A 21,840-nucleotide genomic window follows, 5' to 3' on the forward strand; every position below is an offset into this window, starting at 1 on the left:
ATTACCTTCTAAAAAATTACCTTAGCTGGGCATGATGGTCCATACCTGTAGTCCTAGCTATTTGGGAGGCTGAGGCCGGAGGATCACTTGAGCCCAGGAGTTCTAAGCCAGCCTGGGTAACATAGCACAACCTCTATATTAAAGAAATTACCTTGAGATAAAATTTCCTCAGGTTATTTCTTCCTTGATTTTAGCAACTCCTTTCACAATTGTGATTTGAGTAACCTGGAAAGGAGGAACTTAGTTTTTGTATTTCTATTTGACAGATTAGAGTTTCCCTTTCTCTGGGTGAGTAATGTAATTTGCATTAATTCAAGCTGGGAAGTACCCACAGGGAAATTGCCTTCTACCTAAAGTCAGTTTCCCTGGGGTTGTATAACGCTTTTACCATGTGTGTTTTGAATTTGTCCTCCTATGGAGAGGGCATTTTGAAGGGCAAAGATCAACCTTCCCACCTTTTCAGAAATTGTGATGTGTTTCTCAGAGCTGTCTCAGTGGAAGGTAGAAGTTTTTAGCTGCAATTGGCAAATGGTGACTCATTCCAGCCTATCTTTTGCTTGATAGGTAGACCCATTGCCATTTCTCAACACTGTTTTGAAGGCAAAGTTTAACATCCTCTGCTTTTATCAATGAGAAGATTCTAGAAAATGGACTTCTATAATTCCAGGCAGACCTTCAATCTTGTACTATGGAACTATGCTAAAGCTCATTCCGAATTAAGATAACCTAGAAAGTAAATTTCGTAAAGTGGGCTTATGTGTACTCTGGAATCTAGAGAGTATGTTTTGTGCATTTCACCTATTGAAGTTTGATAATGACTTTTGGAGTGGTTTTTAGGATTTACTCCCTAAACCTGAAAAATGTGTTTTATTGTAACAAACTGTTGTACTTATAAAAGTAAGTGGCTATGGAAAGAGTTTTTAATCTCATATGTATATCAACTTTTTAGTCTTAGAAAGTTGGAATATGAATTGATTTTCATCCACCAGGCTTATTGCCATGGCTTTTGGTCTTCTTTATTTGATGTCCCTCTTTCCTAACCTCTTCTCACTTCAGAAAGACTTTTATCTTGTTAAGTGTATCCTGCCAGGAAGCTGCATCCAGCCTGGGACTCGGGTGCCTTGGGGAAGAGTGTGCGGCTCCAGCTGTGTGAATGCGCCCATCCTCCTGTCTTGACCCCAGTGTTGTTCTTGGTCCTGCAGATATCTGCCAGCCAGCTTCTGTGCAAGACATCTGCTGCTGTGTTTCAGTAGTGTGAGGTAAGGTCTGCTTCCTGATTGATAACTGATAATTTCTGTGAACTTCAGGCTCTTCTGGCCTTCTTATCTAACTGAACAAGCAAGTACGAAGGTAGAATGTGGTTCTAAAATCTCCCCAAATATTAACAATAGTCTTGTACATTAATGTCTTGTATGTAATAGTCTCCTTTATCAGTAATTTGAATGTTATTTAATAGTATAAGCTTGGCAAAAATAACTTTTATCCATCAAGTACATTTTTTGTTGTTGTTGTTACCGGGGATCAAACTTGGGTCCTTGTGCTTGCGCAGCAGGCGGCGAAACCACTGAGTTAAATCCCTGGCCCCATCAAGTAAAATTTTAGTTTTGAACCAATACAATTTGTATAACCTTGAACATATGACTTTTTAAACTGATTTATTGGTTGAAGTTTATTTGGCAAAAAGAAAAATAATATTTTATTACCGTGAGGATCTTTTCCCCCGGGGTTGCCACCTGGTGTTTTGGAAACATTTAAATATTCCAGTGGTCATTATCAAGCCAGGCCCATTTCACAATGGGGAAGACCGAGTCACCAAACATGGGAAATGTATTTTCCGAAGCTACACAGGTGAATCACGGACAGGAGAATAAATCAACAAACTTCAAACACTCTTTTAAAGATCATTACTGACAACAGGAGAACCTTGTGGGTCGCATTAAAATGAGCTGGAAAGTTTCCGGAGGAGGAGGCTGGCTGGGGAGGCAAGAACAGCTGGCTAAGAGGCTCTCCTGTTGGTTGTGACCTTTAGTTTTTCATTCTCTCCCATTTTTCAGCCTCTTCCAGGTCAAGAAGTTATTTAAAACTATGAGTGTCCCTTGTTTTTTGCTCGAACTTGATCAAGCAGGTAAGATTCTAATATATTAATTGCAACTGCTGATTGTACGTTTCCTTTCATCTGTTCTGCCTGCCTTTTATTTTTCTTCCTGAGACTGTTCAGTGAGCTCTTACCTTCCAACTCTTCTTTGTGGGGGTGTAGACGGCACTCCCGAGACTCGTCTTTCACCTTTCTTCCTTTATAGTCTTGGTATAACTTGACATTTCCGAGGAATCATGGGGCTGGTTTCAGTATAGTACTTCCTGGTATCATTGCTGCTTTTATGAATCTGTTTCCTTTCTAGTAAGTAATTCCAAAGAGTATTTGAATTAAATCAATAGAGATGCGTTCAGAAGTTGTGTCAGGGACATACTGAGACCAGTAAAGACAAGGATCCATGAACAGGGCTGTGGAAAAAAGGCTGGAAATCCCAGGGACAGAAAGTTGGTGGAGTAAAGTAGAACGCTGCCTTGTAGGACCACAGTGATTGTGTTTTCGCTTGTGGTTCAGAAAGCCCAGGGAGTCATGGGTAGACAGCAGGGATCTGGCCATCCTTTCCGTAGGGGAAGTAGGCCCCACCGGACAGGAAGCAGAGGTGTCCTTCATGCCTAGCAGAGTCTCCATCCAGTCACCAAGGGAATAAAACAACGAAGAAGGGACACAGATACAGAGAAAGATGCACAGCAATTGAGATATAAAGGAATGGGGAGGTAAAGTTCATTTCTAGGGAATGCAGAGTCAGAGAGTCACTACCATATATTGAGCACTTACTGTTTTATAGAGACTATTCTGGCTTTAGTACAGAATCACTAACCGTAATAAAACTCTTCAGGGGCCGGGGATTTAGCTCAGTGGTTCCATCGCCTGCCTCGAAAGCGGATGGTCCCGAGTCTGATCCCCGGTACCAAAAACAAAACAAAAAAACTCTTCAAGGAAGACTTTCCCCTTAGTTCACAAATGAGGAAATTGAGTCCCAGATAAGTTGAATAACTTCCCCAAAGTCATATAAGCAGCGGATCTGTACCTCAGACACAACTTGGTTTGAATTAGGGGGTAACCCAACAGCAAGGCAAGCCAAGTCCTTTGTGGTTGTCGAGGGTGGGAAAGTAGGGGTGGGTAACACTGGAAACGGATGGGTAGGGTAGTGGTACTAAGTGCTTGGGGGCAGGAGTTGGAAAAAGCTTGACAGAGATGCCAAGGAGTGGATGGAAGGTCCTGAGAGGCAGCATCAAGTGCTGCAGCACTAAGCGGACCGGAAGTCCTCCCCTTTCCTGTGGGAAGTGGCCACGCCGCGGTGGAGTGTGACCAGGAGCTCCCGCTCACCCCTGCTGAGTCCGGGGGACCCGGGCAGCGCATGCGCGTGAGAGTGGCTTGGCTAGAGACAGCAGGTCTGTGGTTGAGCCAATGCTGCTCTGTGTCCTTGCTTGTTGCTTCCTCACCTCCTCTCGCCTCAGACCTTATCTTCGGCCTCAGGCTCTTTCCCGTCTGCACCCGGGCAGCTCCCAGGACCCAAGTAGAGGACGGCAGCAGGTCTCAGAGTGCGCTCTGTGGACACGTGGGCGTGCCTGTGACTCTCTAGGGGTCCTCGGGTTGAAACTTTTCATACTAATAAGACCTTATTTGCCAGCTTTGGTGGTTTGCCACTGGCACTGATCATGCAAAAGCAACGGTGGGTGACAATGCTGGCGGCTCAGCGTGCGGGGAGGAGCCAAAATGTCTCCTTCACCAGTGACACAGTAGAAGGGACTGCCTCACGCTGTAGTAAGGGTTCTTCCTCTGCTACACTTCAGTGCTTTGTGGGTCGCCCTCATTTTGCTGCTGTGATTCGAGCGAAGTGTGCGTGCGCCTTTGGGGCGGAAGCACTGTGCACTGACAGGAAGCACTTGTGAGTGCAGACAGAACCATCCGCTTTTGGTGGAGCACCGAGCGCGGCTGACAGACTGTGATTGTCACACCCGGGTATTTGGCAGGCATTTCTCCCATAGGGGACAAAGCGAGTCTGTCACCTCGAGCAGCACGACTGGCTGTATTGGTTGCCAGTACTGAAAATTAGAATTCTGGAAGATGTATCTGCCATTGGAGCTCAATAGCTTCTCAGTACTTTTCTGATGAGATTGATGATAATATTTAATGAGCTTTAAAAATTAGTATGTATAGGGCCGGGGATTTAGCTCAGTGGTTTTGCAGCCTGCTGTGCAAGTGCAAGGACCCGAGTTCGATCCCCGGTACCAAAAAAAAAAAAAAAAAAAAAAAAGTATGTATTAGCCAGGGGTGGTGCTGCACACTTGTGATCCCAGCATTCAGGAGGCTGAGGCAGGAGGATTGCCGTGAGTTCAAGGCCAGCCTAGGCTATATAGCGAGACCCTGTCTCAAGACAAAATTATTATATATTGAAATATTTGAAGTATTTGGACTATCAGCATGGCTTAGTGCGGGAATGTTTCCAGAGGATAAGTGAGTGATCTTATACAGAGCCATCCGAAGTGCAGGCTGGTGTGGTGGGTTGTAGTGGGTCAGAGCGAGAAGTTCATCTGTCCATGCTCAGACCCCAGCTGGCCCCTAACCTGTGGTCAGTGGCTTTTGAGTTTGGGGATGGTATCAAGACTATCCAGGTAACTGAAAAGCTACGAATCCTTCCATTTCTCCAATCACTTTTCTGTGGCTGGACTTTCTCTGGACTTCTACCAAAGTAACGTTTACTACAACAAATTGGATGGAGGAGCAAATAGGAAATCTGTCTTCCATAAAGTCAGATAATAAAAAATTTCCAGAGAAATGTAAAACAATATCAATCTTCTTATGCTATTTGTCATGTTTTAGAAAATATATTTATTAAAGTATATTATTTATGTTAATGTGAAATGGGTTGATCGTTAATTGTAAGTGAATTAATATTTTTAAATGTCTCAGTTTTAATTCCTAATACCATAAATATTGATAGCTATGTCTCAAATAAACAAAAATGTTGGTGTCCTCAAAAATTACTTAAGTGTGGGAATGGGGAAAAAATAAGAACCAAGATGGATTATGTAAAGGTGCAAATTTCCAATGATGAATGTAACTATTGTATACCTAAAATGTACCAATATAATTAATTTTTTTAAATTACTTAGGTGTGTAAAGGGGGTGCTGAGATCAAAAGTTTGACAACTCCTGTTCTAATGCAAGTAGGAAGAGGATTAACGATGCACTTCTGAATTCTGTATGATTCATTTGTAAAAATAGAAGTCCACCATCCCATATGCAGCGTGGCCAGGTCACATGGGAGGGGTATCCGACCTGCTCCCTGTGTCCAAGGACCCTGTCATTACGGAGCTGGAGTCGCTGATGCCGCTGTAAGTGCTGGTTTCCTTCACTGCACCTCCTTCTTTGGCTTCTCCGCGGCTCTCGGTAACCTGGGAGGCACAGCCTCCCTCCCAGTCTTGGCTTCCTCTCCCAGGCCTGTGTCACAGCAGACCTTTGAAGGCCGGAAGGTGAACTGGGAGATGGGGTATCGACTCAGAAGCAAGTGGGTGTGGGTGCATCTCTTTGGTTGGAGGGTTTATGGGGTGCCTGCTGTGTTCCGAGCTCTGCACCAGGCCCGAGAGAGACTGGGCAGTCGGCAGATGTGATTCCCGCGGTACCGGGGTGGGCTCCTTTGTTCCTTTGTTTCCCTTCCAGTGTCCATTAGTGCGGGGCCTGGGCCACCTGGGCTGCCTAGCCGGATTGATGCTGGGTGGTTGCCCCGCGAGTGCCTGTGTTTGCAGTGGTCTCGTCTCAGAAATGGTCAAGAAGGGCTGTCTGTGGTGCCAGGGAGATTCTCTCCTCCTCCTCTCCTGGGTGCTGTGTTTTGGACCAGTCTGTGTCACTTCAGGTTGTCACTGGAGAGCAACCTCAGGGTTTGGTGCAGAGCTCAGTCCCCTGTGTGGGCAGTGGTGACTGGCGGATGTGCCACCCACCGTGCCAGGGCCTGCGTGCTCTCCCGCTGAGTGTCAGAGTCCACCGAGGAGGCAGCTGTGAGCTCACCTTCCTGTGAGGCGGAAGTCACATGCCGGCTCCTGGGGACCCACTGGTGATTCCCGGCCGCCTGCTTCTGTGAGCGCTGTCAGAGCCTTGCTTGGCCCGCCCGCGGGTGACAGTGTTCCTGTGTGTGGTGGGGCTGTTGCAAGCGGTGGTTGTGCACCCTGCCTTGTGCCAGCTGCATCCAAGCTGCCCCTTGGCTGCTGATGAAGCCTTGTCTTCATTTAATCTAAGAACAGACACACGGGCAGCATCAGGGTCTTCATTTTGTTTGGCAGCAGCTGCCATCCTGGACCTTTGATGTGGGAAACAGATACAAGCTTTGAAAGAATTTGCACGACACTTTGCCAAACGCGTGTATCTAGATGCCACAGGGCACCAGCTCGGGGTTCAGCTGTGCATCGCCCTTGTCCCCTGGCTGCTTCGGAAGAGCCCACTGTAAGGCCCTCCGCTGGAGTGGAGGAGCTGCTGCTGCCTGTGTTCCTTCTCATGTCAGGGTTGCGGGTCCTCCCTGAATCCTCACACTGCCAAGTGTGGCTGTTGGACGGAATTCTGTTTTACCAGTGAAGAGGCAGATGCTCAGCGCTGAGTAACCGGCTCAGCACTGGCGACCAAGCCCATGCCTGTCTGCTTCCCAGCTGCCTCTTCAGGGACCGCTTTCCTCACACCAGTAAGAGCGCCTCACAGCAGAGGTCCCTCGGGCCAGCTCTGCGCTTGCCACTGAGGCACTGGGGTTTCTTCAGCAGGTGTGTCTGGCCCTCTAGTTATGTGCCAAGCACTGGCAGGGAGAAAAGCTGGGCGTGGTGGTGCACCCTGCAATCCCAGCACTGTGGAGGCTGAGGCAGGAAGATCGCCTTGAGTTGGAGGCCAGCCTGGGCTCCATAGTGAGCTCAAGCCCAGCCTGAACTACATAGTGAGACCCTGCCTCAGAATAGAAAAAGGAAAAAAGAAGAGGTGGATGCATGAATGAGGCACAAGCTCACCCTGTAAGATCATTCTGCTCGCTCGCATCTGCTGCCCCTGAATTTCGGAACAGCCTGGTCTGCGTAAGAGCTGTAGGTCAAGTGGGAGCTGTGAGAGGGTCTCGACTGTGGTGGGCGTTGTCCAAGTGGCCAGAGGTAATGGGAAGGAGCTCACAGCCAGAAAACACCGTGGCTCATCCCTGTGGAGTGCGTTGCCTGAGAGACGAGAGTGAGAAAGGCTGCTGCGTTGTCTTCAAGTCAGCCCAAAGTACTGTCAGTACTCTGGGTTTTCCTGTAAAGGTACTCTTCTCTAAGAATTCGGAGATCACAGTATGATCAAACACAAAATCACAAGTAATCACATCTAGAGGTACTACTATCATTTTGGTTTTTTTGGGGACTGGGGATCGAACTCAGGTCCTTGCACTTGTGCAGCAGGCGGGGAAACCACTGAGCTAAGTCCCTGGCCCACTACTGTCATTTTTGTGGATCTTTTAGGTGTCCTGGTTCTGTTTTGTCGTTTAATAAATATTCGACTTGTTACACGCTCTTAGTAGTTTTCCCAGTGGGTGTAAAACAGTCCACATATTTATTTAACCATTTACTACAGCTGAACAAATAGTCTGCCACCAATTTTCTTGCTGTGATAGCACAACAGATCAGATATAGTTTTCTTTGTACATTGATTTTTGCTGTATTAGGAATTATTTTTCTTAGGACAGATTACTGGAATGGATTTCTAGGCCAGAGTATGAATACTTTCAAGATTCTAGAGCTTTTTCCCTTTTTTTCTTTCTTCATTTCTTTTTTCCGGGCAGGGAGCTCACTCTGGTGCTCAGGCTGGGCTTGAACTTAGTACCTGGCCTGAGCTTTCCAGTGGTGGCTGAGACACCAGGCTTGGGCACCGTGCCTGGCTCTGGGGCCTTCTCACTGAGTGTAGTGAGAGGAACTCCACAAGCTCAGTGAGTTCCCTGCGCTTAGTGAAGAGTAAGAAATGATAATAGTTTTTAGGGAGGGGTTCAGGCAGGGTCTCCTTATGTATTCCAGGCTGCCCTTGAACTCACTAGGTAGCCCAAGGTGGCCTCAAACTTGCTGTGATCCTCCTGACTCAGCCCACCAAGTTCTGGGATTACGGGTGTACCACCATGCCTGGCAGTAACAGGTTTTCCAAAGTTATTGTTTGCCAACTTGAAAGGTTAAAAAAGTTTATATTGTGTTTCTCTGATTATTAATGAGGTGCAGCATTTTCCCTTGTGTTGAATTCCACGATCTGAACTGCATTCCATATGTAGTATTCTGTACCTGAGTTGTGTATTCGTGTTCCTCATGGGATAATTATAGGAGGAGGGAAGCTTTCCATAGCAGTGGCCATGAGCCACCAGCCCTGCCATCCAGCATGACCTAATCTCAACGTTGTTCTATGAGGTGGATGTTAGGATTGTTCCCATCTCACAGGTGTGGGGATAGAGGCACAGAGAGGCTGTCTCCTTGCTCAAGGCAAGGTCGTGTAGCCAGCGGGTGACCAGGTGACCGAGCCAGAACCTGAAGCTCTCTCACACACACACACACACACACAGGCCCTCGGGTTAGTGTGGTTCATGGCAATAACTGCTCCTCATCGGGTCCCTGTTGTGGGCACCACTCTGCTGTCTGTGGACTGGAAGGAGAGACAATCCAGGATCATGCAGCATCCACGTGAGAACTCCCACACGTCCCTCTAGTCAGGTGCAGTTTGGTTTTGCATTAATGCAAAGAGAGTGGGAAGCCTGATCATCTACTTAAGAAGGACCTTCCACACCTCATGCAAGGATTTCTTTACATAGAAGGCAGAAAACATATTTTTGTATCAGGCAGGCGTGGGTTCAAATCCACATCAAAAGAGCACAGCGTTACCTGCCTGTCTGGTTGAGTTATTAGAATCAAACAGGATAATGTTTCTAATATATTTAATGTAGTGTTTAATTAATGCCTCTTACTCAGTTTAGATATGAAAAAGATAAACTTACATTAAGCTTTTTTACTATTTTTAAATTTTACTTATAAACATCTTTTAATATTTTACAAATATTCAGATTTTTTAAAAAAATGACTTATGGGCCGGGGATTTAGCTCAGTGGTTCCACCACCTGCCTCATAAGCGCAAGGACCTGAGTTTGATCCCCAGTACCAAAAAAAAAAAAATGACTTGTGCAAAAATGAAATGTACAGATCTAAATAATAAAAAATTAACAAAACTAATTAATATCAGTAACTCTGCAACTACTGATCTATAACCTTGTTCAACACTTATGCAGGCACAAAATATGTATACTAGACTTAAAAGAAAAAGGTATTACCCACTTAGCAGTACCATGAGTATGATGAAAATCAAGTGTACAGCCTAATTTAACTGGGTAAGGACAGAAAGCCTGTACTGTGGTTATTTTCATATGAACTGCAAAATGTTCGGTCTTTCAAAAATGAACACATGCTTCTTATGTACTGATAATTATGAAGAACAAAAATGAATGAATTGTTTGTAGAATAATCTACTACCAGGGCAAAAATGCTGGTGCAAGCTATGTTCATACCTGTTGATCAGGCATTTAATCACATGGCAATTAGTGTTGCTATAAGCTCTCCAAATCCAAGCATACAATGAGCAGTTTGAGCTGAAGATTTAAAGAATGAAGCCAAACTAATTCCTGCAGTGTTACCAACAATCATCCTTGGACAAATGATATTGCTTTACGTTTTTAACCCTATTAAATAAGGGTTAATTGCCTCTTCAGTTTAGAAGAGAAGATAAATACTGCATACCAGGAGGTTGATCTGTTGCTACATGTTGCCCATAAAAGCTTCCTACAGGGCTCTGAACTAGTAAGCACTGAGATGTCTGGAATTTGTACCAACTTGGTGTAAGAGTTAATCCTTTTCCAGGTTTCACTGGAAAGGACTCTTTAATAAGAGTTTATTAAAAACTTCTATTTTAAGAAGGCATGACTTGTTTCCACCTCCCCACAATAGTCATTTTTAGAATATATTTGTGTTTACAAAAAGCAGCATTTTAAAATTTGATAACTTTCAAGAGCCGAATATTTAGAATAACCTCTGTCTCATGAGCATAAGGCTAACCAACGATCAAAACATGAAAGATATTCATCCTAGTAATTTAAATAATGATACCTAGCTGGGGGATTTAGCTCAGTGGTTCTGCCGCCTGCTTCGCAAGGGCAAGGACCCAAGTTCCATCCCCGGCACCAAAAAAAAAAAAAGAAAGAAAGAAATAATGATACCTAAACAGAAAACTATAATACAGGTAAAACTGCAATGTTACAAGTTATTTCTTAGCTGGGCGTGGTGGCGCATGCCTATAATCCCAGCACTCAGGAGGCAGAGGCTGTGAGTTCAAGGCCAGCCTGATCTACATAGCAAAACCCTGTCTCAAAAGATTAAAAAAAAAAAGAAAGCTCTTCATAATATAAGATGATAACCATCAGCACAAGAGTTGAATAGCTTCTTCCAAATCTTAAGTGTTGCACAGGCCCCAAAGCATATGGCACTGATGAGTTAAGCATTGTGAAGTATTAAGCATTGAAGAAGATTGCGGGGCTTTAGAGGGCTCTCTCAGTCTGTACAGGAGAGAAGCCATTAAGTTTCTTAGGGGGGTTCATCTGCAGAACACTTGAAATTTTTCAGTTAATTTCTTCAGGATTTTAGCAGAGATGCCAGGGCAGGTGGCTTTAGCCGTAGAGGTACTTTTCTCGATTCCCTAAATTGCCCGGTTCCTCCTGGCATCATTTTGGTCCTGCTGTTCAGGTTCAAGTGTGATTATTAGAGACCAGCAGCTCGGGGTGTGCACGGGGTCTTGCTCTGCCCCATTCTGTGGTTCCACATGTCAGGCTTCTTATTCGGTGTTTGTTCAGGACGGGTGGGCGTTACGTTCCTGACTGGTGAATTCTGGACTGGAGCCCTCAGAGTCAGATCCACCCTCCTTTGTCCTCTGCCCTCCTCCTCTGAAATCCATCCAGCAGCTCAGTCAGATAAGAAGTCTTCTTCAAACTTTTCCCAGTGCATTTGAGTTTCAGAAGCTCTTCGGGCAAGCATCCATAAACTCCTTAGCAGACCCGGGAAGGCCCCGACAAGAGCCAGAGGGTTGCTCTTTGGAATAAGGAGCAGAACTCTCCTCGGATGTGTGTCAGTTGGGCGGCTCCCCTTGGCTAGTGCAATAGCAGTAATTCCCCGTGACCAAAATGTCAGCTTCTGAGCCAGAAGCTGATGCTGAGTAGCTTCGGGAACCATCCACAATGGAGTTTGCACAAAGGTGTTTCTGCTCATTTCCGTTTGTCTGTTGAGGCTGTCTGTCTGGCAGCTCTGCAGTCAGCAAGTTTAACATGTCCTTGTGCCAAGAGTGAGACGTTGGCAGCGTTTCTGTCTGGTGAATGACAATGAAAGTCCGGACCTTTCACACTTTCCTTTAGTATAGAAGTGCCTGGAGCTCATCAAATGGACCGGCTCGCGGGAGGTCCCAGGCCGACACTCCACTGGGTGTTCTGCGATGATTGATAGCTTTGAACCTTGAGGTGGTGGAGACAGCGCGGCACATGGGAGAAAGGTGAGGCTATCAGGGTGCGCTTCCCAGCACCGTGTCCCTCCGAGTCTCTCGCTACTGGGGTTGTCCCCAGGGCAGGCGACACAGCAGCAAACTGAGGCGGACTCAGGGAAAGGAACAGCCCCTCTCCCAGCCTGAGTGAGCCCCCGATCCACAGTCCAGGCCTGGCACCCGGCCAGAAGCGAGGCTTCTTTGCACCTGCCATGCTCCGCACATGGGCGCAGTGGCCGCCGAGAGAGAGTGTGCACTCGGACTCGGGGCTGTGGCTGCGCTGTACCTGTCAGACCTCGGGCGCCCCGTCACCGCCACAGCCAGTGCGTGCCTGGGTGTGCGCGCGCGCCTGCTCCAGACGCCGCCATTCAGCCACCGTGGAGGGGAGTCCATGCCACACACCTTCTCCGAAGCCACCCCTGCTTCAGACAAAAAAGCATCGCCACGACCAGCTTGGTATGGCAGGATAAAGCTCTGTTTAACTGACATTCTAGTCAACTTTGGATGTGTTTTCCTTCCAAATACACAGAGCAAATACTCAAATACGCACAAGTGACAAGTCCTGCTTCGCGTGAGCTCTGAGATGATGTGGGATCTTTGTCCCTCGGAGCTGCGGTTTCCTCGTCTGTACCACGGAGCCTAATGAGGACACGCAGAAGACACCCAGTGCAGTTCCTGACGCATGGTCATTGTGCGATGGCAGCTGCTGACCTGGACACTGTGCAGCGGTTAACAGTGATTCAGTGGCAGTTTCAATAGCATGACTACATTTTCTATACTGTAGCGTTTCATGAAAAAAAGCAACGCATTGAAAATAATTTTTGTAAAACAATTGCACCTTGTTTTTAAAAGCCTAGGAAAAAAGCTTGGAAAATAGATAAAATATGTAAATTTGCACGTGTATCTTGTAGTGTGACCAGCATTGAGGAAGCAGGGGTGGATAAGTTCTAATTCCTCCTGAGAAGAGTTTTAATGGGGGTAGGTGGGCACAGGTGCTCGAGGCGGTGGAGAGAGGCGTGGAGGCTGCCGCTCAGGTTTCTGTGATGAGGAAGGTGGGTGGTGCGTCATTTCACTGAGTGGAAACAGGCATGGACCAGGGCCGATGGGGGATTTGCATTTGTCGTCGCTGTCCCTGTCCTGGTGTATGGGCTGGTGGGCTGGAGGTACGGTTTGGGGAGGTATAACGCACGGCTTTGGGAATGAAGGGAATCTCCAGGAAACCCTGAGGAGAGAAACCAGAGCCTTAGATCCTGACTGCGTTCAGTTCAGTGCATGAGATCCTGAAAGACTCTTCCTTTTTCTCTTTGTATTTCCTGTAATGTAAATGTGCTTCCTATGATGTAAGTATTTTAGTTACCTCTAGGTTTGACCGCATGTGACAGCAAACCCAACATAAAAATAATTTAAACCCATTAGAAGCATATCTCTGCCTAAAGAAGTCTGGATTGGGCCGGGGATTTAGCTTAGTGGTTTTGCCGCCTGCTGCGCAAGCCCAAGGACCCGAGTTCAATCTCTGGTGCCAAAAAAAACCCAAAGTCTGGATAGTGGCAGCCCATCGAGTCCTGTTTGCAATCTCCACGGCCCTAGGCATTTGTCTTCCCTCTCACCTTGTAAGATGGAGTCTAAATTCGCCACACTTGGAAGAAGGGCTAAGGAGGGCAGCCTATTGTATTTGAGAACATGTCCTGGATAATAGTTTGCTGATTTCCCATTGGCCAGAATTTAATCACTTAGCTGTGTATATGCTGAAAGGAGAATGGCAAACGAAGTCTTCATTTTAGGAGGTCATATACCCTGAGGTCTGGGTAGTGGTGGTAATAACATTCTGGTTTTGCCTGTGGGTTCAGTGGGGACTGGTTCATCTGAAGAGATCAGTACAGTCACTTCATGCAGACCACACACTGGTCCCCAGTTTAAATCACAAGTGTAAGATAGGTGTGATGTCAATACACCTAGTCCCAGACACGGAAGGCTGAGGTGGGAGGATCGCTTGAGGAGTTCACAAGCATCCTGAGCAACATAGTGAGACCCCGTCTCACAAAAACAAGAAGCGCCATCGTTACATGTGGTAGTGACATGGTAGTGAGAAAGGCCTGCGGCTGAACGTGCACTCAAGGCCTTGAGGAAGGAGAAACTTCCTCAGTGTTACCCTTGAACCCTGTGAGGGCAGTGCAGTGTGAAGTAATCTATCCTCAGTCTCAGGGAGTTTCGGAGATGACTGAAAAGTTGGCTGAGCATTTTGAATCTGTAGATAAAACCATTCAGAAATACTTGGAGGAAGCCAGGCTTGGAGGTGCACACCTATAATCCCAGCACTTGAGAGGTTGAGGCAGGAGGATTGCTGTGAGTTCTGAGGCCAGCCTAGGGTACATAGTGAGACCCTGTCTCAAACAAAACAAAACAAAACAAAAAGAAATATTTGAAGGGAAACTACAAGGTTTTTATCTGTCTTTAGTGGAAAAACTGGTCTTGACACAACTAAATGAGATGTAGGTCACTTCCTGTTCAAACCATGGCCCAGAGTGTCAGCTATCAGCAAGGAAGACCCAGGGTTGCTCCAGGCCCAGCCGCAGGAGGTGCAGGGCTCTGCCAGTGACCCCTGGTCAGCCATGTCTAGAGTTGGGGCTTGTAGAGAAACGAGAGGAGTGCCCTTCTCCATGTCAGCTACCCAGTGCTTAGGAATTAGGGGACCGGGGATGTAGCTCAGTGGCGCCATGCCTGCCCGGCAAGCACAAGGTCCTGAATTTGATTCCCCATGTACGCGCGCACGTGCACACACACACAAGAATTAGGGGAGGGAACCAGTGTGAAGCTCTAGGACACTTCCCTCATTAGTAGGCGCTGACAGCTCTCCAGCACTGCTAATTAATACTCACACAAGCCCTCTGGTGGGCGTGAGGGTGACTATCTCCAGCATCTGAGAGCAGGGAGCCAGTGGCACTCCGGAAATCCTCCCTTCCCAGGACTGAAATGAGGCCTGGGGGGAACGTTCTACGCACACGCACGCGTGTGTATGTCTGTGTACATACATTATGCACCCGTGTGTGAGTAATCCAAGATGCATGTACTAAGGTTTAAGTTTCTCAGATTCCTTCTCAGTTTAGCAAGTTGTTTAAGAAAAGTATGTTTTTTCCAGCCAAGGAAAAGTGTGGGTAATGAGAATGTGTGCAGTGGGGGAAATGGCAGCTTGGCTGGGACTGGCGATGGAAGGACGGAGGTTTACCTTGGAGTGGGGTCGTGAGCAGTGTCTAAGGTAACACATTTGCATGACCAACATGTAAAATGGGGCGATCCAGACTTCTAACCTCACCAGGGGCTTCACAGACTTACACCATGCAGGACACAGTGATGTTAATAACGCAAATGTTTTTTCTTTTTGTTTTTTGAGACAGGGTCTTGCTATGTAGTTCAGGCTGGCCTTTAAGTCTGTAGACCAGACTACCCTTGAACTTGTGGCAATCCTCCTGCCTCAGCCTCCCAAGTACTGGGATTACAGGCGTGTGCCACCATGCCTGGCTAACCCAAATATTGAATACCTACCACATTCTTAGTCCTTCACGTCCATTTATTTATTTAATTTCCACCTGAGGTATAGATGACTTATCACCATTTTTACAGATGAGTAAACTGAGGCACAGCGAGGTAGCAGAGGTTGCCCAAGGGCACCCAGCTGGCCAGGAGAAAAGCTAGGCTCGGGGGCTTCAGAGAGGCTCCTGCAGCTCGGGTGGCCCCAGCTTGCCAGAGAGCTGGGAGGGCGCTGCCACGTTTGAAGGCCGAATGGCTGGGATGGCAGGATAGGAGAGGAGCGACCGGCCGAGTGGCTGTGGAGGAAGGTGCGGGCTCTGGGAAGGGTGAGCCCTGGGGAAGCAGAGCTTTCCCGCCTTTCCCGAGGCTGCAGGGACAGCAGAGGAGCTGGGTGGAGAGGAAGCTGCAGTGAGCCATGAAACAACCATGAACTGCGTGGGAGAGAGTTTCCATCCAGATTGGTGAGGCCCCCAATCGAGGGCGCCTGCCTTCAGTCAGGACTAGTCACCAGAACATCTTCAGCGCCGCCTCCTCTCCACTTCACTGGTGGTCAGCAGCCTACAGTGAGAGCTGTGACACGCAGCAGCCGAGCAAGAAGTCCTGCGTGTGGGGAGGAATCGGGGCCAGCCAGCCCTGGGCTGCTTGTGTGCCATGCCTAGTCTGGCCTCGGTGCCTGCAAGGCACTCCCGGCTCCCACGTGCTCAGCGAGTGACCCTTTGGGTGGCACAGAGGAACAGGATGGCATTCATGTACCTGGGCATGAGAAGCACAGGAGTGGCCGGTCTGCATCTAGTGACAGAAGTCTTCTTGGGATTTGTTTCTAGCGTGGATGTTCTGAGGAGAGCCCTTCCCTGGGCCTTGTCAGGAAGTTGTATTTTTTTGTACCTTTTTTTAGCGTGCATCTCCCTGTTATTTAACTGTATAACAAACTATGGATTTAGATGTAGGCATCTTGGGTTGTTGTTGTTTTTTTGGTTTTTGGAGGGATAGAGTCTCACTATGTAGCTCAGGCTGCCCCAGAACTCACAGCAATCCTCCTGCTTCAGCCTCCTGGGTGCTGGGATTGCAAGAGTGCACCACCGTGCCCGGTGGCATCCTGGATTTTTATCCCAACATTTTTTTGAACTCCAACACTCACTTGCTTTGGCAAGATTCTTCACTTCCTGAAATGTCAGTTTTAATAATGACAGCACAAGTACAATGCTAGGACTCACTGAGAATATATGGGAAAACCAAAATGTTATCAGGCAGCTCCTCCTTCAAGTGGCTGGCCAATTAAATGTTGTGGGGTTCTGGGTTGCTTGTATCTCCTTTGGGAGTAAGATTCCAGGCTTTTCTTGTTTTGAAGAAAGAATTGAATGAAACGAGCAAAAAACAGTGGGAAAGTTTATCTGAAAAAGTAAAAGCGAAGAGTGAGGGAAAAACTGGCTCTGCAGAGCAAGCTTGGGCTGAGTGAAAGAGGGAAAAGCACTGGGATCCCAGGTTTCAGGTGGACCTCAGGTAGGCGTCCTATTGGAAACTTGCTCAGGTTCTCGAGAGAGTTCATGTTCATGTTCAGGGCTCTGCGCATGTGTCCTGGATCTCCTAATTAACAGGTCACGCCCACTTCCCCAGCCAGTTTACCTCGCCCTGATCTCCTGCCTCAAGACGTTCCTTGCCCTGGGAAGCCCAGGCTGAATCCAGTCTTTCTCTATCCTTTCCTAAGCCCTCTGAGTAAGCCCCAGCAAAGGATGCACATTTGTCTCCTGCTGCCGCATCGAGATGTTGTGCTCAAGAGCTAGAACAGCACTGACTGTGGCAAAAACCGAGGCTCGGTCACCCAGCTGTGCCATTTATGACTGGGTGACCATGGGCAAGGCACTTGCACTCTTTATACCTCAGTGTTTCCACTTGTATAGTGGGTGAAAGCATCAGCTCTGCCTCTTTGGATTGTTGTGAGGATTAAACTAGTCATGGAAAGACCTAAGTTTATGACTGGCACATACCAAGGACTGAGGATTTCTTAGGCATTCTTCCCACTCCCATTATTCCCCCTTAATTATTCCTTAAAATGTGGATTAAAGGCTTTATGAAGCCTTCACCAATTTTCCCACACCCCTGATAATTTCTCCTCTGTGTAGCACTGAAGTGTATGGACTCCCGCATTGTAGCACCTACTCTGGTGTAGACACTTTCCTGAGTGTATTACAGATGTTTTATTCAATCCACTGTCCCTTCTCCTTATCCGGTGTTCCCTCTGAGACAGAGCAGGTTCTTAAAGGCCAGGCTCACTTCAGGAGAACTGAGGACCGCCTGACATTTGCAGTAAAAACTTTTTCCTTTCCTCTGTGGCAAAGGTTGGAATCTACAGATGAACCAGTCAGGCCTTTATTTTATGGATTCGGTCACTTAGTCATTGTATGGTCACTAGGTGTGCACACTGAAGCGCTGGGGACACGGTGGTGGTCATAAATAATAATCCCCTGCTCACAGGTGGCTATTTACATTTAAATGAATTAAACCGAAGTCACTTCCCATCTAGACTCCCACGAGCCGTACTGAAGCGCTCCCACATGGCGGTAGTGGCTGTGGGGTAGGATTGATGCAGAAATCTCCATCCTCACAGAAAGCTCTGCCGGGTGGTGCTATTTGGGAGGCTGACATGGATCTCGCTGTAAATAAAAGTATACTTGGAATTGCTGTCAGTATAAAGAACGCACCGGGGCATGGGAGCGTTGTGGAGGGGGATTTCAGGGAAGGCGTGTTTGAACTAGACTCACAGAATACTTGAGTGAGCCAGGCACTGCAGGGAGTCGGGGAGCACATAATTAGAGGGTCTCGCAGAAGACAGGGTGGCCTAGGGCTGCGTGTGGGCTGCATACTTCTGGAAATGCGCACTTGAACTTAGTAGCCTGAGCGAAACAGGCTTCCCTCCACATGCCTGTGGGCTTCTCCCAGTTGTCTGAGGGCCCTGAGGAGTGAGGAGGAAGATTCTGTCTGGATGCTGCTTGCATTCCCAGCCCTACAGATTTCAGCCTTAGGGTCAGTGAGCCAGCCCTTCACACCCTACCCTGCCAGTCTGCTTTCCTGGAGAGCCCTCATGGACAGTGGCATTAACTATCTTCATGTCTGACTCCCCATCTTCTCTCCAGCTAGGACCTCTCCTGAACCCCAGGTTCATGCTGCCGACCCAGCACCTCCATTTAGACAGCTGACCTCCCAGACCTGGAGAGGATGGTTCTAGCCTAGTGGTGTGGGGAGGCTTGTTATGGGTGGGGAGTGTTTGATGCAGTGGGACCCTGGGCCAAACGCCTGGAACCACCTTGTAGCTCAGAGCAGGCCTGGAGGCCCGGGGGCCTTTCTGGAGTTTTCAGAGCACCCTCTGTATGCCAGGTTCTGGGGAAGAGAGACAGAACAAGGACTTGCCTTTCCAAGTACAAATGTATTTAGGAGATGTGTGATACTGTTAAGGACTTGGGGACACAGAGAGGGAAGGAGATAAGCCCGGGGTGGGAGGGAATTGGGGAAGCCCTTCCAGAGGAGGTGGCCTTTCAATGGGCTTCTGTGGACTAGGCTGTCAGGGGGAGAAGGTCACTTTAGCCAGGGAGGGTAATAGGAGCCCAGCCAAGAGACTGCAGCTATGGGATTAGAATGAGGCTGCATGGTGGGAAGTGGGGGAGGGGAAGCTCCTCTTTAGCCCAGGAACAATTCAGTTAAAATTCCTTATCTAGCCCTGGTCAAAGCTCTCGGTGTCACTGGTATTTGGTACACCCTTTCAAGTCATGTGACTGAAACACCCCTAAGTCTTTTTTTTTTTTTTTTTTGTACTGAGCTACACCCTAAGCCCTTTTAAAATTTTTTGAGACAGGATCTTACTGAGTTGCTAAAGTGCCCAGGCTGGGCTCAAGTGTACCATCTTCCTGCCCCAGCCTCCCAGAGTGCTGGGAATGATACAGGAGAACTATAACTCCAACCTGCTAGATGTCAGATGTGCTGAGTTCTTGTCCCCTGAAATCAAGGAATGAATTCCAAAGGACAAAGGAGGTGAAGAGTAAGGAAAGGTTTATTGGGGACTAGGAATAATAGCTCCTGAAGGACAAGAGGGGTCCTGAGTGGGTTGCCACAAAGGTCATTTCTCCGAGAATGTTTTATAGGGCAAAATCAAGAGGCGGGTACAACGTGAGTCAAGCTGTAATAAACCAGTAAGATTACAAGTACAGCCGCTTAGCTAATATTGATCCATAGGGAAGCAAAGGTAGCAAAGGCATATGGCTGACGTCATTAACCTTGGCTTATCCGTGACTTCTAAACCGGGAACATTTGGGGAAGGGGTGGGCTGGGTGTTCTGTTCACCCACCCGCTTCTGATGCATATCTGGATTTAATGGTTGGTACCAAATATCATACCATATAGTCTCAATTTCCATTCATCCCTTAGGGCAGTATGTAAGCCTGGCTGTTGTCATTTTCTTTTCATTCTTTTATTTATTTTTTGAGACAGGGTCTCACTGTGCAGTCCAGGCTGGTCTCAAACTGTGGCAGTCCTCCTGCCTGTCTCCCAAGTGCTGAGATTACAGGCGTGTGCCATCACAGGGGGCAGTGTAATCTCGGGGCCTTGCCTTCTTCCGATGGGCCTGCCAGCCACAAAGCTGATGTCTCCACCTTTCATTGACTTCCTGGAGAGCCCAGCCCTCTCTGATCGTATATTAATTTTTGCATATATGTATCGTTTTTTTGTACCAGGGATCAAACTCGGGACCTTGGGCTTGCAAGGCAGGCGCCGGAACCACTGAGCTAAATCCCCGGCCCTCATATATTAATTTTTATGGAATTCAGCTGCCTGTTGGATGACAGGTGTAGTCGGCCACGTGTGGGTTCCAAACTGGGGTTAAAATGAGCTGGAGTTTGGTCCCATTTTCAGAATAAGGAGTTGTGGTCTGGGCCAGGGCTGCTGCTGCAGAGTGAGGTGAGGCTAGGGAATGGTTAGCTCTGCTCAGGAGAGCCAGGAACAGACTGCGTGTTCTCCCTCAGTCCCAGCTTTCTTTCTCCTCAGTTTTAACTCCTTGCTCATGTGTCTGGGACTGGGCCCTGGGCCTTCACACAGCTACATTCCCAGCCCTGTTTTGATTTGGTTTGGGGACAGAGTCTTGATAACTCGCTAAGTTGTCCAGGCTGGGCTGCAACTCATGATCCTCCTGCCTCAGCCTCCCAGAGTGCTGGGATGACAGGTGTGGGTCACCACTGCTGGCTTCTTTACCCCTTCATCACTGTTTCCTGGGCGCCCACGCCAAGCCCATCCTGTCTTCTAGGTGGGGCACTCGCCTACTCAGTGCAGCCGGGAAGTGCGAAGTGCGCAGGGCTGGGCCTGAGGCTACACCTGCCTGACTTTCACCTGGGAAGGGGCTGGCAGTGGCGGCGGTGGCCCCAGGTCAGAGGTGTGGTTTCCGAGTGCGGAGCCGGCTACCTTCCAGCCGGTGCCTCCGGAGCGGCGCGCTTATTTATGTACCCGGGCGTGCTCAGGGCCAGGTGGAGGAGGCGCTGAGCGAGGGGCGGCGGGCCCAGCACCGGGAGCGGGACGCAGAGGAGAGGAACCGAGTCCCCGGGGAGGTCTGAGGTGTGCGAAGGCGTCACTCGCCAGACGATTAGTCAGGATGCGCTGGGCATTTCTTTAAAAACGCTGTAACTTCCTCCCGGAATCACTGGGCTGAGTATCCCAGGGCGTAGGGCAGTCGGCCCCTCGCTGCTGCCCAGGGCTCGGCGCCCTCGGAGTCCCGCAGACGAAGGCCCAGGGCCGCCAGGCCAGAGTGTGGAGCCCAGGCCGGGAGCGTCGGGGGCCGGGACCCGAAACTGCCCCGCCGTCGAGGGGGTGGCGGGCGGCAGGGCTCCCCAAGTGCCGGCTGGCGGCGCGCGCCCCACGGAGTTTTGCTTTGTCACCCTGACTGTGTCCCGAGCCCGCCCAGCCGCCGAGCGCGGGGCGGGGCTTGTGGCAATACTAGGAGGCCCCAGGGACCGGGCAAGCAGTCGGCGTCCGGCCGGAGCCGGAGCGGAGTGGAGCGTCGTAGCGTCCCGTCCCGTCCCGTCCCGTCCTGTCCCGGGGCTGGCGCCTCACACGCGGCGAGGTGAGTGCGCGGCGACGCGGGAGGGGCGGCAGCAGGACCCCGGGTCGGGCACGCACCCCACTCGGGCCTGGCGGGGGCGCCCCGGTGCGATCCTCGGCTTGCCCGTGCCCCAGTTTCCCCCTGCGAGTGGCCGGGTGACACCGACACCCGAGGCGACTGTGGAGATCGGCGCCGGCCTGCAGGGTCAGCAGCGGCTGCGCTGCCCTGGGCGTCGCGCTTCGCAGGGCTGTGCGCTGGGTGCGGTGTCTGCGTGCAGAATCCAGGGCGAGAGCGAGGCGGGCTCCGTGTGCGGCCGGGAAAGCGCGCGGCTTCCCCTGCGCTGGAGTTCCCGTCCCCTGGAGGAGCGGGGCCGGTCCCCCGGACCACGTTTCCTGCGCGCCTGCACGTTTGCCGGCCGGCGTCCCGGTGGCCCGCGGAGCCCGGCCTGTGAGTGGCAGGCGAGCCCGGGGGCGCAAGGGACGCGCCGGAAGCCCCGCCCGCCGGGGCGCACGCAGCCTCTTTGTGCGTTGAGGCTCCTGCCCGGGAGCCAAGAGGGCCGAGGCGGACCTGCTGGGGTCACGGTCCGACCAGGCAGGTAGGA

The 21,840-nt window shown here is 49.3% G+C and overlaps 1 protein-coding gene and 1 pseudogene across 11 annotated transcripts in view; one reads left to right on the top strand and one right to left on the bottom strand.

Annotated features, from left to right (window-relative positions):
• Txnrd1 (thioredoxin reductase 1) overlaps positions 1-21,840 on the top strand; it is a 92,124-nt gene that overhangs the window by 24,867 nt on the left and 45,417 nt on the right. For 5 of the 11 annotated variants that reach the window (XM_087192731.1, XM_013072257.3, XM_087192732.1 and 2 more), the window contains exons 2-3: positions 1,203-1,259; positions 2,055-2,125. The exons of 1 other annotated variant lie outside the window; for it this stretch is intronic. In XM_087192731.1, the coding sequence (XP_087048857.1) occupies positions 2,086-2,125 (40 nt within the window). In that variant the 5' untranslated portion in view covers positions 1,203-1,259; positions 2,055-2,085. Of the gene's footprint in view, positions 1-1,202; positions 1,260-2,054; positions 2,126-20,609; positions 20,756-20,965; positions 21,261-21,714; positions 21,835-21,840 lie in introns of those variants that run through there. 5 more of the 11 variants (XM_087192735.1, XM_021258387.2, XM_013072259.3 and 2 more) reach the window with 5 other exon arrangements.
• LOC147823616 (serine/threonine-protein kinase 26-like) lies at positions 10,696-11,852 on the bottom strand (annotated as a pseudogene).

This window comes from Heterocephalus glaber, unplaced genomic scaffold (genome assembly GCF_053883595.1).
Source record: "Heterocephalus glaber isolate CG9 unplaced genomic scaffold, H.glaber_assembly_v1.0 deba00001572, whole genome shotgun sequence".
NCBI lineage: Eukaryota > Metazoa > Chordata > Mammalia > Rodentia > Bathyergidae > Heterocephalus > Heterocephalus glaber.